The sequence below is a fragment of the Gadus morhua genome, chromosome 8, assembly GCF_902167405.1.
Source record: "Gadus morhua chromosome 8, gadMor3.0, whole genome shotgun sequence".
In the NCBI taxonomy this organism is placed as follows: Eukaryota; Metazoa; Chordata; class Actinopteri; order Gadiformes; family Gadidae; genus Gadus; species Gadus morhua.
The window spans coordinates 5,033,264-5,047,923 of record NC_044055.1 but is presented as its reverse complement, the minus strand read 5'-3'; the positions used below and the strand labels follow the sequence as shown (position 1 = coordinate 5,047,923).

The 14,660-nt window shown below is 44.5% G+C and overlaps 2 protein-coding genes across 2 annotated transcripts; one reads left to right on the top strand and one right to left on the bottom strand.

The window, feature by feature from the left end:
• Window positions 1–3,951: 3,951 nt before the first annotated feature.
• On the top strand, window positions 3,952–6,878 carry LOC115548292 (uncharacterized). The gene is made up of 2 exons (XM_030362816.1): window positions 3,952–4,962; window positions 5,074–6,878. Exons 1-2 carry the CDS (start codon window positions 4,206–4,208, stop codon window positions 5,094–5,096), a joined length of 780 nt encoding a protein of 259 aa, XP_030218676.1. The 5' UTR covers window positions 3,952–4,205; the 3' UTR covers window positions 5,097–6,878.
• Window positions 6,872–14,660, bottom strand: LOC115548280 (ranBP-type and C3HC4-type zinc finger-containing protein 1). Its single transcript, XM_030362799.1, has 9 exons — window positions 14,193–14,660; window positions 13,001–13,175; window positions 12,564–12,656; window positions 12,326–12,467; window positions 11,123–11,213; window positions 9,963–10,251; window positions 9,115–9,218; window positions 8,478–8,588; window positions 6,872–7,665 (listed from the first exon to the last, which is right to left on the bottom strand). The coding sequence occupies exons 1-9, from the start codon at window positions 14,448–14,450 to the stop codon at window positions 7,615–7,617; spliced, it is 1,314 nt and encodes a 437-aa protein (XP_030218659.1). The 5' UTR covers window positions 14,451–14,660; the 3' UTR covers window positions 6,872–7,614.

Genomic DNA, 14,660 nt, shown 5'->3' with positions numbered 1-14,660 from the left:
ATCTGGAGGTGCAAGAGGGGCTCTAGCCCCACCCATAAAAACACACATCCATTTTAATGTTATGTTCTTTTTCTTGACGACCAATAAAAAACAACAGTGTTACCCCTTAAGTTTTTTTCATGACGACCGATAAAAAACGACAGTGTTACCCCTAACGTTTCATTTGATAAAAACGACAGTGTTACCCCTCATGTTTCATTTGATTAAAACAACAGTGTTACCCCTTGTGGTTTTTTTCATGACGACCAAAGAAAAACAACAGTGTTACCCCCTATGTTTTATTTGATCAATATCGACAGGTTTACCCCTTATGTTTATTTCATGACGGCCGATAAAAAACGACAGAGTTACCCCTTATGTATTTTTTCATGACGACCGATAAAAAACGACAGTGTTACCCCTTATGTTTTTTTCATGATGACCGATAAAAACAACAGTGTTACCCCTTGTGTTTTTTTTCATGACGACCAATAAAAAACAACAGCGTTACCCCTTATGTTTTTTTTCATGACGACCAATCAAAAACAACAGTGTTACCCCTTATGTTTTTTTTCATGACGACCAATCAAAAACAACAGTGTTACCCCTTATGGTTTTTTTCATGACGACCAAAGAACACTTTTTTAACACTGTCATATTTTTTTGGTCGTTATGAAAAGAAAAATATGGGAAATAATAGAAAAACACACATACATTTTAATGTTATGTTTTTTTTCTTGACGACCAATGAAAAACAACAATGTTACCCCTTATGGTTTTTTTCATGACGACCAAAGAACACTTTTTTAACACAGTCGTTTTTTATCAGTCGTCATGAAAAAAAACATAAGGGAAATAATAGAAAAACACATCCATTTTAATGTTATGTTTTTTTTCTTGACGACCAATAAAAAACAACAGTGTTACCCCCAATGTTTTTTTCATGACGACCAATTAAAAACAACAGTGTTACCCCTTAAGTTTTTTTTCGTGACGACCAATAACAAACGACTTATATTTTATTTGACAAAGACAACAGTGTTATGTTGTTTTTCATGAAGACCAATAAAAAACAACAGTGTTACCACTATTGCACACTATTACACACGTGTGCAATAGACATGATAGCATTACGTTTCAAATGAAAGATTAAAGAAATTGAGCCGCGTTCGCCAGTAGGGTAGGCAGAGTGCACTCCACTGCACCACTGAGGCGATGAAAATTCACAATGATCAATCATCAATAAAGAGGATATACATGAAATTTTGTATTTTTTTGTATTTATTTATTTATTTAAAGGAGAGTGCACATTGATTAACATTTCTGTAAATGTGCCAGTGTTAGCCAGCAGGCTAATTTTCAACTGTAGTCCTTTGGCAAGATGTTATACTAGGCACATGGTGGCTGAAAATAAAATAACATATTAAATCACACAACAATTGACAGTAATAAAACATAATGCCATAGGACTGGCTCCATTAACACATTAAAACATAAGACATCTAACCATACAGCCATACAACCCTTAGGGGATCAATATAGAGGCAGACAAACATTAATGTATTATGAGAGGTGCTCACATTTTTGTATGGTCAAAAGCCAGCCCTTAAGATGGTGTGAATGTATGGTGTGAGGTGGAGTTTCTAATGTCCACTGGCAATTGGTTCCATAGTTTAGATGCTCTCACAGAAAAGCATAGTTGGCCAAAGGAACTTGACCTAAGACACACATACATTAAAATGTATGTGTTTTTCTATTATTTCCCTTATGTTTTTTTTCATGACGACCAAAAAATACGACAGTGTTACCCTTTATATTTTATTTGACCAAGACAACAATGGTACCCCTTATGTTTTTCTTCATGACGACCAATAAAAAACAACAGTGTTACCCCTTATGGTTTTTTTCATGACGACCAAAGAAAAATGACAGTGTCACCCCTCATGTTTCATTTGATAAAAACGACAGTGTTACCCCTTATGTTTTTTTCATGACGACCGATAAGAAAAACGACAGTGTTACCCCTTATGTTTCATTTGATAAAAACGACAGTGTTACCCCTCATGTTTCATTTGATTAAAACGACAGTGTTACCCCTTGTGTTTTTTTTCATGACGACCAAAGAAAAACAACAGTGTTACCCCCTATGTTTTATTTGATCAATATCGACAGGTATTAGGTGTCTATTTCATGACGGCCGATAAAAAACAAGTGTTACCCCTTATGTTTTTTTTCTTGACGACCAATAAAAAACAACAGTGTTACCCTTTATGTTTTTTTTCATGACGACCAATTAAAAACAACAGTGTTACCCCTTAAGTTTTTTTTCATGACGACCTATAAAAAACGACTTATATTTTATTTGACAAAGACAACAGTGTTTCCCCTTATGTTGTTTTTCATGAAGACCAATAAAAAACAACAGTGTTACCACTTGTGGTTTCTTTCATGACGACCAACAACAGTGTTACCCCCTATGTTTTATTTGATGAATATCGACATTGTTACCCCTTATGTTTATTTCATGACGGCCGATAAAAAACGACAGTTACCCCTCATGTTTTTTCCATGTTGACCAATGAAAGATGACAGCGGTACCCCTGTCGACGTTTTTGCAGGGATCCGAACCTGAGCTGTTTGGAGTATTAACCACCGAACTTATCAATGCACCATCAAGACACAGTTTAAAATCAACACAATGGTTATACTTGACTTTATAATTCGCACGAAATAGAGATAAGAGTCTTCCAACAGAGGACATCAACCGGACTTGAACCCCGGTCTCCAGGGGGTTAGCTCACAGCTCTCTCCACTTCCCACTGACATTCATAATTTAAATATGTCTGTGGTTATATATGACAATAGACATGATAGCATTACTTTTCAATTTAAAGATATTGTGTTTTCCACAGAAATTGAGCCACGGTCACCAGTGGGTTAGGCAGAGTAGGCCTACACTCCACTGCACCACTGAGGCGATGACAATACACAATGATCAATCATCAATAAGGAGGATATACATGACATTAAAATGTATGTGTGTTTTTCTATTATTTCCCTTGTGTTTCATTTGATTAAAAAGACAGTGTTACCCCGCATGTTTCATTTGATTAAAACGACAGTGTGAGTAACAGACCTCTGTGCCCCACCAACATGTTTGATCGCCAGCCGCCACTGAGAATGACCAATGGAAATAATTCTCTGCACAATTTGAATTGTGTTTAAATATGGTACAGTGGTCATTTGTTTAGCCAATTCATGTTAAACAATGAGGATTTTGATTGACCCGAGGGAGAGGGGGCCTTTGATCGAGCGTTTGTGTTTTTTTTGCACCATGTGAAGTCATTTGCCAAATAAGATTTGAAAAGATTTGAAAGTTTATTTACAACACTATTTACATGGTTTCGGAGTAGTACACTTTGAAATTTCAATACATTCAGCGAGAAAGGCGACGAAGAATAAGAAGGGGGCGTTCCAGTCTGCGTAAACGGGAACTCCCACCACACGAGAACGCCCATTTGTGTCTGCAGTGGGATGATATTGCATTTTCCTGCGATGTTCCTCCGTCTCCCCCATGGTCTCCCCCTCCTACGGAACCCATTTCAGCACCGTGTCAGTAGACAGACAGTTACAATGGCCCTGTTTCCCGATAACGATGGATCCATGCTCGTACGATCATTCTCACGATGCGAACCATCATGAATTTCTTTGGAGCGTTTCCCGATGCTCAATCCACTCACGTCGCTCGTAGGATTGTAATTGTCCACTGACACGGTTCTGAAATGGGCTATATAGGAGGGGGAGACGCAGAAATGTCGGAGGAATATGGGGTTAAAAAGGGTTATGTGCTTCTTTTTTTATGAATGAAAAAAACCCGCTGGTCTCAGCATGATTCATTCATGTCTTCTGTCATTGATCACTACGAGGACATTGCACCCGCGATGGTTGAATTAAAATCAGAGGGAGACGGCAAGTGCATGCTCGAAAACCATGCTCGACCTCCCAAACAAGAGCAATGGAATCAATTGATTTGATTATATGCCTTGTGATAGGGTTGCCTTTTGACGAGGCGTTTGATCGGTACATTTCGGCTGCGCATGTATTATATTGCCATATATATTGTTTTTTTGCTGTATTGATTTCTATGCATTGATTGGTCACGTGAAATGACACGCCTATAAAGGACCCTCCGGAAAAAGGGTTGGCCTTTCTAGGGCTTCTACAAAATGGCGGACAAGGCGCGAAAGAGGGCAGCATTGTTCAAAGCTGAAGAACTGAACGTTCTGCTTGAGGAGGTGGAGGCAAACAAAGGCCTCTTATGTGATCGCTTCAAAGGTGCCCACGTCAACAAGCAAAAAGTTAAGAAGTGGGGAGAAATAGCTAAGAGAATGACTGCGGTCGCTGGTATCACTAGGTCCGATGTTGACGTCCGGAAAAAATGGCAAGACTTTTCCAGTCTTGCCAAAAAGAAAGCGTCGGAAATTCAAGATCAATCCAATTGGACTGGTGCCCCCGTGCACAGGGTGCAGGCCCTCAACGACGATGAAAAGCGAGCCATGGCCATCATAGGCTACTCAGTCTCCCAAAGCCTAACCGGGGGAGTGGATATCCATGCGGGTATCAAGGAAGAGGCAGATCCTTCAGGTGAGCAATGGAAGGAGGAGGAGCAACCAAGGATCCCCCGCCAGTCCACCCCGGCTATCCCCACCTTCATTCCCGCCATGACGCCCCTGCTGACCACGCCTACCCCTTCCACCGTCTCAACTGCCACCGCCTCCGTCATGGTGGAGTTGGAGAGGGAGAAGGTGGCTCTGCTCAAGGACGTGTGTGGTCTTCTCCGGGAAGCCTCCGAGCGAGACGCTAAATATCAGCAAGAGGTGATTGTGCTGAAGAGGGCCAAGTTGGACCTCATGGCACGTCAGCTTGCCCTCCAGGAGGAGCGGTTTGAAGCAAAACCTTCCATAATTACCCCGGAGCAACAAGGTGATGGCATATTTTCAGTAGGCCTCCATACAGATATTTGATGTGGAGGTTGGGGAAGTTGAATGAGCTGTGAACACGTTTTCATAAGGCATTTTTGTTCTCTTTCTTCAGATGGCGACGCCGACGGGTCATGACGGGTAGGACCGCATGGCTATCCATCCCCCGGGGATGCCATGGGAGGCGGAGAAGCCTATGATGCCCATGGTTTGTCCTTCCTTATCGTTGAGGGACTGCACCATGTTCACCCCCGCATCCGTCTAATTGGTTTGATGTCGAACTTCCGACGCTTTCTTTTTCGCTCCACATCGGACCTAGTGACCGCAGTCATTATCAGTTATTTCCCCCCCACACTTCTTAAAATGTTGCTTGTTGGTGTGGGCACATTTGAACCGTTTTTTCTTTTGAGTTTTGAAATAAAAAAAAAAACGTGGTTTTTCAAACGATGTGGAAACACAGGCAATGATGTTTTGATTTTTGAAATTGAAATTAACTGTCTAACATTACCGAGGGTCTGTAAATGTGTTACGTGTCAAATTAACATTATTTGTTGCCAGGTTTTATTAATTAGTGTCGGAATAGGCCTATAAAGTGCAAGTGGCAATGCAGTAGGCTACGTCTGTGCGAGAGAGAGAGAGAGACGCCTTGTTGCAATTAATGCCAGAATCCGGGAAATCTTTGACCCCCTCGAGGTCTACAATGACGCGGCATTCATCCAGACAGCTGCTTAGGACGATCAGCGAAGACCTGAGACGCGCTCGCACCGCAAGCACGGCTCTTGGCCGCCCTCAGGTTCTATGCCACAGGGAGCTTTCGGCAGGTCGTCGGAGAGGGCCAGGGCCTGTCCAAGGCATCAGTGTGCAGGATTGCTCCAGGCAGTGACGTAAAGCCTCCTTCGACCGGTTCCGCAGCACGTCCGTTTCCACACCAGAGACGAGATGACTGCGACCAAAGATACATTTTTGTCGGTCGTTCTTTATGCCGCTGTGAACTGCCAGGTGGTGTGCGACCATCAGGGCATCATCCTTGATGTTGTGGCGAGATGGCCTAAAGAAGCACACGCACACACACACACGAGTCGACTCCTTCGTCTTCCGCGAGTCCTCCATCGGCCGGCTGGCTGCAGCCTCCAGGGGAGAGTGGGGGCTCCTCGGAGACGGGGGCTATCCTCTTCGCCCTTACCTCTTCACACCTGTGGCTAACCCGGGAGACGACCATGACAAAGACTACAACGAAGCCCTCCGTCTGGGCCGGTGAATCGTAGATCGCACGATCGGGAGGTGGAAGTTGCGCTTCAGATGCCTCCACAAGTCCGGCGGAGGGCTCCAGTTTTCGCCAACCTGTCCATGCGCTGTGTGTGACAGCAATGTTGCACACATAACATTGCAGCTAAGGCTGGGGTAGCGTTGGGTGAACCGGAGGACAATGAAGACAATGATCCGTTTGAGGATCTTCATCGTCATGTCACTACACATAATTGTCAACGTGACCAATCCCCACCATTTCGCACCATATCCCAGCCCTTTGCCTGCTCTTTTTATTTTGTTTCACGTCATTTTAGGCTAGGTTTTATGAGATCCCCCCCCCACTTTCTCTCACATTGAGTTCCCTGCCTGCTCCAACATTTTCTGGACTGTCCCGCTTTATTTTCACGATCCACTTAGGCTAACGATGCTTTCGGGAAACGGGCCCCTGCTGATGGCAAGTCAATGTAATGTCAGTTTGAATTGATCAAATGTCAACTTTTAGTGCGAACGAAGAAACGCTATCTTTAAAATACAGGAACTACATCTTAAATGTCAGTGGCTAGGCCTACCTATCAACAGCTGTGTTCGACCGTTGATTGCAGTTTGCGTGGCGATCTAGTTACCAGCGTTAGAACATTCAGCCTTCCACAGAACACAACTCCAACTGAACATTATCCGATTATATTTATTCAGCGTACACCATTTTACAATATCATAAACCAATCAAACAACATGACTCATGGAGAGTGAAATAAACATCACCTACTTGGATGCATTGTCATGAGATCAATACAAGACAATGTTATAAAAAATAAAAGCACTTTGAAACCCTGTAAACGCTGCGTGTCGTCTTAGCAGCCATGTTTGTTTTTTAAAAACTATATGTTGCCATCGATGACACACACACACACACACACACACAAACGCGCACACACACACACATACCAACGGGACATGGTAAAATGCCCCATCTATTCACAGTCAGAATTTGAAAGTATGCCATTCTCTTGAAGCTTCAATTTGGATAAAATTAGGAGGAACGCAATGTCCTCTACCCTTCTTAAAATAAAATATAGGACCCCCTTCGCTCCAGCGGTGTCATCCGCTGACCCCGCCTGTCGGCCTATATAGATTGCACTGTGACGTCCATCGAGGCAGCTTTGTCCTCTTTTTTTTTTACTTTTGTCTGCGGTAACTCGTTCAGTCTGTGTTCATGGACCTCATGTCATGCTTAGAGAGCGGTTGGTGATCTGGTCTTTACAAGGCAGCCCGCCGACGCTCTCAACGTTACAATACGCTCTCGGTCAGGAATGCAAAAACAAAATGAGTTTGCATGTATGCGCGCGTGAAAGTGTAAAAAGAGATGAGTGAGATATCGCAGCCTTGCACTGGGGGTTCTGGGGGACAGTCAGCTGCTGGCCGTTCCCGCCTCTGCTCGATCTTCTCGCCTTCCCTTCTCCTGAAAAAAAGAAAGGGCAGAGACTGAAGCTACTCAATGATGCGATAATACAGAACATTAAGAGGCATAAAATTCTAATTTACATGTGGCAGACATTTGTCAGCAGAAAGAAACAACAATATATCGCTGTCGGTACAGTAAGGATGTTCATCAAGTAACAATCGCTAGGTTAACCCATTACCCGTATACAACAAAGATAGCTAGGAGGATAAGATGCTACACGATGCAAAGTATTATTTTTAAGTGCCATGACCCATGACATCAATCACATCGTTCAGAGCTTAGGCATCAAAATTGTTTTCTAAATAAAACAGAATAACCAAGTAAACTTTGAACGTCCTGGAGCGCGTCGTCTTTTTCCTCCTCATAGATATCCCTGATGTCTTAAGGTTCTACAACACAAAGCAGGCCATGCCCAGCTCGAGCCTTAGTCCATACGACTTAAGGCTTAATTATGGTTCCACGCGGACGCAACACAAGGGGGGTTGCGGACCCCTTACGTCCTGGCGGACCCTCTTTGCGTCCACCGCATGGGTCTGATGTGCGCCTCCCAAGAATTGTATCCTTGCGTCGATTCGACGCAGCAGCGAGGGCTGTGATTGGTCCGCTAACTAAAACCCCACGCAGAACCAAAACAGGTTCACGACCGCGTTGAAGCGACTGCATTGCGTCAACGACGTGGAACCATAATTAAGCCTTCATTGTTCAGTGATGGTGACTGGTTCTACACACTGCTGCGGGGACTGTATCGCCACGGTTTCCTCGTCACTAGCGCGCTGCGTGCTGTGAGTGCGTTGGGGGGGGGGCCACACCTGTTGGATGCGGCCGTGCTTGGGCGTGTCCGGGCGTGCGGTGGCGCAGATCTCACAGCCGGGCCGGGAGGCCTTGTTGATAAAAGTGCACGAGGGACACGCCCACTCCATCTGAGAAGACATGGACATTGACGTTATATTCACATTTAGGGCGTTTAGCAGACGCTTTTATCCAAAGCGCCTTACAGTAAGTACATTCATCAGAAGAAAGAGAAGACACAATATAACGCTGTGGGTACAGTAAGAATGTTCATAAAAGTACCAACCACTAACAATCACTAGGTTAACCCATTCCCAACCCAGTAACAAAAACAGCTAAGATAAGACACGCTTTATTTTTTTTAATATATATATATTTTGAATTTATTACTTTTTCTTTTTCATACTTTATTAATGATACAGTGAGTCCGTCTCACTCGCTGTACCATGAATAAAGCATAAAAATTAACAAATAATAAATTAAATATATTTTATCCCCCATTGGGGAGGACATGCAACAAGGGACCGGGAGCAGGAATCGAACCCGGGGTCGCTGCAGGGGAGGACCCTCGCTCTACCCAGTGGACCAGACAGGAGCTTCCAACACCCCATTCGTTATTAGGATGTTTATGGACACACAGAGAAGCAAGGTGTGTACCTGGGTCTTAGTGGCTCTGCTGGGCTTGTCGGTCAGCTGGAGGGTCTCCAGGTTCAGGGCCTCCTTGATCTCCGTGGGACGCTCCCCTCCTCCGGGTGTCGCCCCTATACCAGGAGGGCTCGTTATTCACTCAAACTCCCACAGGCAGCGAGCTTCTGTTCTATGAGGGCATGGCCTAGGCCTTTGGCGTTCATCGAATTTTGATCGCGATTCCGATATTTTCCTTTGTTTTGTGAGTACATTTATTTTATTCATTAAGTGTTCATTAAAGAACCGCTCGATACATATTTGTACATTAATTTCAGTCTGAGCCTTATCTATTTGAACATTTTATGTATTTTTTTTAAAAGGCGAAATTTCAAAGTTCTCAGTTGCTAGGTGTTTTTTGGAGAGAAATGCTGAAAAAATGAATCATGTTTTTCAAACTCAAAAATTTATCGTTTGAATAATCATGATTTCAATATTGACCAATATAATCGTCATTATAATTTTTTCCATAATCTAGCAGCCCTAGCATAGCCACAGGTAGTTAATATTAATATCATCTTTTAGAGAATCATAATAATAATGATAGTACAATTCTTTGGCTTGGTTCCTCAACAGCCACATAGCGGCAACAATACAAGATCAAGTACATTAAGTAAAATAAAAAATAAGTAAAAATAATTAGCAGCATCAATAGATCATAATAATAAATGATAATAACAATTTTGTAAAGTGTAAACTAAAGTGTCTAAGTGGTACCAACCACGGCGGATTCTTTAGTGCCAAAATGCTGTGCAAATTACAGAAAGGCATGTAGTGGTCGTGGTGTGCTCGTGGGGTCGGTGTGCACGTGCGCCCCTCACCCTGGCTGCTGTGCGTCAGCTTGCAGGGCAGCGTGCTGTAGCCCCTCCAGTCGTGCGGGGGGGCGGGGCCTGGCGGCGGGGGCGGGCCCAGCAGGGCGGCGCTCTCCTGATCCTGCTGCAGCGTCTGGCGCGGTGTGGCGCGCGCCTGGCGGGCCGACACCAGGTAGAGGTAGGCCGTGTCGCCGTCCTTCTGCACGCCGTACGAGGCCAGCGTGCGCGGCTCCGTGCACAGGCACTGGCCGATCACCCAGCGCTGCACCCGCGGGTGGAAGCCGTACTCCACAAACACCTGCAGCAGCAGCAGAAGGACGGGTCACATGTAACAGGCATGTGAGCAACGACACAAGGCGGGAATTATTCATAAGAGTATGAAAATAATTCACTTTCAACACAATCATTCACACTAAAGACTGTATAATTAGTGCTATTGATCTAAGGAAATGATTGATTGCCTTGTGTATGTTTCATTTGGATGGAAGGTATTCCACTAATATGACAGTTATAGTGTGATGCCACAGATGTCATGATCATTGATGTCACGGTAGCCTTATAAGTTGGTTATGCACTATTCACCAAAGTGTAGGTATGTTTTTTCTTGCCCTCTTGGTTTTTTTCCTGCCCTCTCGGGGGATAGGGTCGAGGGATGTTATAAATGTATGTCCTGTTAATCCCTTTGAGACTGTACCGGTGATTGATGGCTATACACATACAATTGTATTGAATTAATATTAAACTCGAAAGTAAACTAAAGACAGGTAGTGAATTGAATTGATTGGACTGATGCGAATCCACTGATGCATTTGCATTCTTATGTCTTGCTGAATAAGGGCTGGAGTGGGCAGAATTTAAGTTTAAAGGTGACATATTATACCATCTGCCTCGTCCGACCTCACAAGTGGGCGTGTCCACCTAGATGTGTCAGTCTACCAGCCTACCCAGTGGACTGTAGCAAACGTTGCTCATCTATCTGTCGTGCATCGAGGTGGACACGCCCACTTGTGATGTCAGAAGAGGCAGATTTTCCAAACGGCTTGTAACGGCCGCCTCAGACCTGGTGGTGTAATATGTCACCTTGAAAGTGCAAATAATCTCAAAAGAAGAAGAAATACAGCACAGAACTTTGATGGAAAAACGTTGTGACACGACTTCGGCCTTCTAACCTGCTGTTTGAGTGCCGCAACTGTCATGTGGGGGAGCACTTTGACAGTGACACAGCAGGACGATGTCATGTCCTCCACGGCGACGGACAGACTGCGGGACAGAAAGTAGTGCATTCAGTTAACCCCGTTCCCCTTTAGGTCTGTCCATTCTGCACCCTAACCATCTCCTCAAAGGAGGGGTCCTCCTAACGTTTACATGTAGGGCATTTAGAAGACGCTTTTATCCAAAGCGACTTACAATAAGTTCATTCGTCAGAAGAAAGAGAAACAACAATATATCGCTGTCGGTGAGGCAAGGATGTTCATGTTCACATGCTTAAATGTGGTCGATAGGGTTTACATGTTTAAATGTGGTCGATAGTGTTTAAATGTGGTCGATAGTGTTTAAATGTGGTCGATAGTGTTTGAATGTGGTCGATAGTGTTTGAATGTGGTTGATAGTGTTTGAATGTGGTCGATAGTGCTTAAATGTGGTCGATAGTGTTTAAATGTGGTCGATAGTGTTTGAATGTGGTCGATAGGGTTTAATTATGGTCGATAGGGTTTAAATGTGGTCGATAGGGTTTAAATGTGGTCGATAGGGTTTAAATGTGGTCGATAGGGTTTAAATGTGGTCGATAGGGTTTACATGTGGTCCATGGTAGTGTTAAATGTTCTTTTCCCTCTCTCTCCACCTCATCCCTCACTCTCCACCTCAAGCTGGTGTGTGGTGAGCGTTCTGGCGCCGATTGGCTGCCGTGCATCACCCAAATGGGTGCTACATACTGGTGGTGGTTAGTGAGGTCCCCCCCCCCCCCCCCCCTTCACTGTAGGCGTCTTTGAGTGTCTAGAAAAGCGCTAAATAAATTCAATGAATTATTATTAATTATAGAACCAAGTGCAAAGCACTCATAATTGTGAGGTTAACCGATTCCCAGAATGCAACAAATTCCCAGAATGCTAGGATAAGACACTACACGATGCTAAGCAAGCACTATTTTTAAGTGCCGGGGCCACTCTTCTGTGTTCCATCTCCAGATTTATTTTGGTTAAAATGCTTCAAGGTTAGAGAGATCTTATCTTAACCAAAAATGAGGGGGGTTTCATATCAGGCTGTGACTGAGGGCTAAGCAATTACACCGGACTTGATCATTCAATACACGTTTTCAGCGTTGTACGAGTAGAGAAAACGAACATGCACTGCGTATTTTGTGGACCCCCGACCTGATCTCTCCGTTGGCGTAGCTCTTCTCCGAGAGCTGGATGGACAGGGAGGCCTTCTGGCGGGCCAGGGATGAGGCGTGCTGCGAGGCCGACTGCGGGTCTCCCGCTTCGATGGCCCTGGTGAGCTCCAGACAAAGCTCCTCTGAGGAACAGGATAACAAGCAACGCGGCACGACGTCAGCGTCACGATAAAAAGGAAAAAGGCTGGAATCAATTGAAGCGGTGGTGTTCTTCTTACCGGTGAGCGGCAACGAAGCAGAGCTCCACTGCTCGATGGCCGCGGCCGTGTGGAGCCGGCGGTCGTCTAGTTCGTGTGCGGTGATGTTGGCGACTAACCGAAAAAGAAAAGAGGGAAGTGTGTCAGCTAAACTAACAAGGGAGGTTAATCTATGGGGATGAACGCAGTACTTAATCCTTTGAAATGTATTGTTTAGAGTCAAATGTCTGAGTAAAACGCTCGTCTTCCTAAAGATAGACAAAGGATGAGAACATGCCTAGTTGCTTATATCCCTGCATCTTTACCTTCCCATTGACCGGTGACAAGACAATGGTCGAGGGACAAATAGCGAATGGCTACCCGTTGTCTATCTGACCCACTGCATTGCAATTTATAGACATTGTCGCCACAGGGGACACTTGATGCATGAGATTACGATGACGATGTTGATTTCAGACCTCTGTGCGCCTCTCTCAGGGATGACATCACCACCGTGGCCCACTCCTCCGCCTCGCGGTCGCAGCGGAAGTTGAAACGGATGCAGTCGTGGGGCGGCGTGGCGAGGCGCATCTCGTGACTGCGGGGCGCCTTCACCTCGTACTGCACGGAGCGCAGGTCGAACTCTGTGATGAACTGAGACAAGACGCACAATAACGACTGAACTGAGACGAGACAATAATAACAACTGATCTGAGACGAGACAATAATAACTGAACTGAGACAAGAGACACAATAACAACTGAACTGAGACAAGAGACAATAATAACTGAACTGAGACGAGAGACACAATAACAACTGAACTGAGACAAGAGACAATAATAACAACTGAACTGAGACAAGAGACAATAATAACAACTGAACTGAGACAAGAGACACAATAATAACAACTGAACTGAGACAAGACACAATAATAACAACTGAACTGAGACGAGACAATAATAACAACTGAACTGAGACAAGAGACAATAATAACAACTGAACTGAGACAAGAGACACAATAATAACAACTGAACTGAAACAAGAGACACAATAACAACTGAACTGAGACAAGACACAATAATAACAACTGAACTGAGACAAGACACAATAATAACAACTGAACTGAGACGAGACAATAATAACAACTGAACTGAGACAAGAGACAATAATAACAACTGAACTGAGACAAGACACAATAATAACAACTGAACTGAGACAAGAGACACAATAACAACTGAACTGAGACAAGAGACAATTATTTGAGAAAGAGTACCCAAATAATTCACTTCAACACAATCATTAACACTTAAAGACGAAGTATAATTAGTGCTAAGGATTTTTGCAATGAGGAAATGATTGATTGCCTTGTGAATGTTTTTTTGGGGATGGAAGGTGTTCCATTAATATGACAATCATAGTGTGATGGCACAGATGTCATGATTTCTAATGTCACAGTAGCCTTACAGGTGTGTTATGCATTGTTCACCCAAGTAGTAGTAGAAATGTCATAGTTAAAGTATGTTTTTTATTGCCCTCTTGGGATTTTCCTTGCCCTCTGCGGGGCTATGGTCAGAGGGGTGTCATATGGCCTGTTGAGCCCTTTGAGACCGTAGCTGTGATTAAGGGCTATACAAATAAAATCGAATTTAATTTAATGAATAGTAAACTCACCACACTGCGGTTGCCGCTTGTGTCTCGCAGCGCCAGCCGAAACTCCCCTGCCCGACTGGGATCCATGCTGAGCTGCAGGCGGAGCGCTTCGTTCCCTGCTCCGGGCAGGCAGAGGGGTCGTATCCCCGAATGACACACAGACACCCGGACGGACATCAACACGGTGTTGCAGGACGCCAGTGAGGGCCCCCCGCCGTGCAGAGCCTGGGACGAGGCGGGCACGGGAGACGCAGCCCAGCCGCCCGAGCTCAGGGCCATCTCGGTGAGGTCAGGTTGTGTATTGTTATAGGGACGATGTACAAAGATACAACAGGTACACCGATGCGTTTGGCTCTTTATAAGATGGACCTTTGTGCGGAGGGATAGCGGTCCATTGCGGACGGGTTGTGGTTGTCTCCCGTTGAGACAAGAACCATCGCGACCTGGTGAACACGGAGCGGAATAAATCAAAACAGGAAGCACTCCTCG

Coding starts and splice junctions, on each gene's coding strand:
- LOC115548292 (XM_030362816.1), top strand. CDS start 4,206: ATGGCGGACAAGGCGCGAAAGAGGGCAGCATTGTTCAAAGCTGAAGAA. Junction 4,963..5,073: donor AATTACCCCGGAGCAACAAG/GTGATGGCATAT, acceptor CTCTTTCTTCAG/ATGGCGACGCCGACGGGTCA.
- LOC115548280 (XM_030362799.1), bottom strand. CDS start 14,450: ATGGCCCTGAGCTCGGGCGGCTGGGCTGCGTCTCCCGTGCCCGCCTCG. Junction 12,657..13,000: donor CCTGAGAGAGGCGCACAGAG/GTCTGAAATCAA, acceptor TTTTTCGGTTAG/TCGCCAACATCACCGCACAC. Junction 7,666..8,477: donor AGCACGGCCGCATCCAACAG/GTGTGGCCCCCC, acceptor TCTTTTTTTCAG/GAGAAGGGAAGGCGAGAAGA.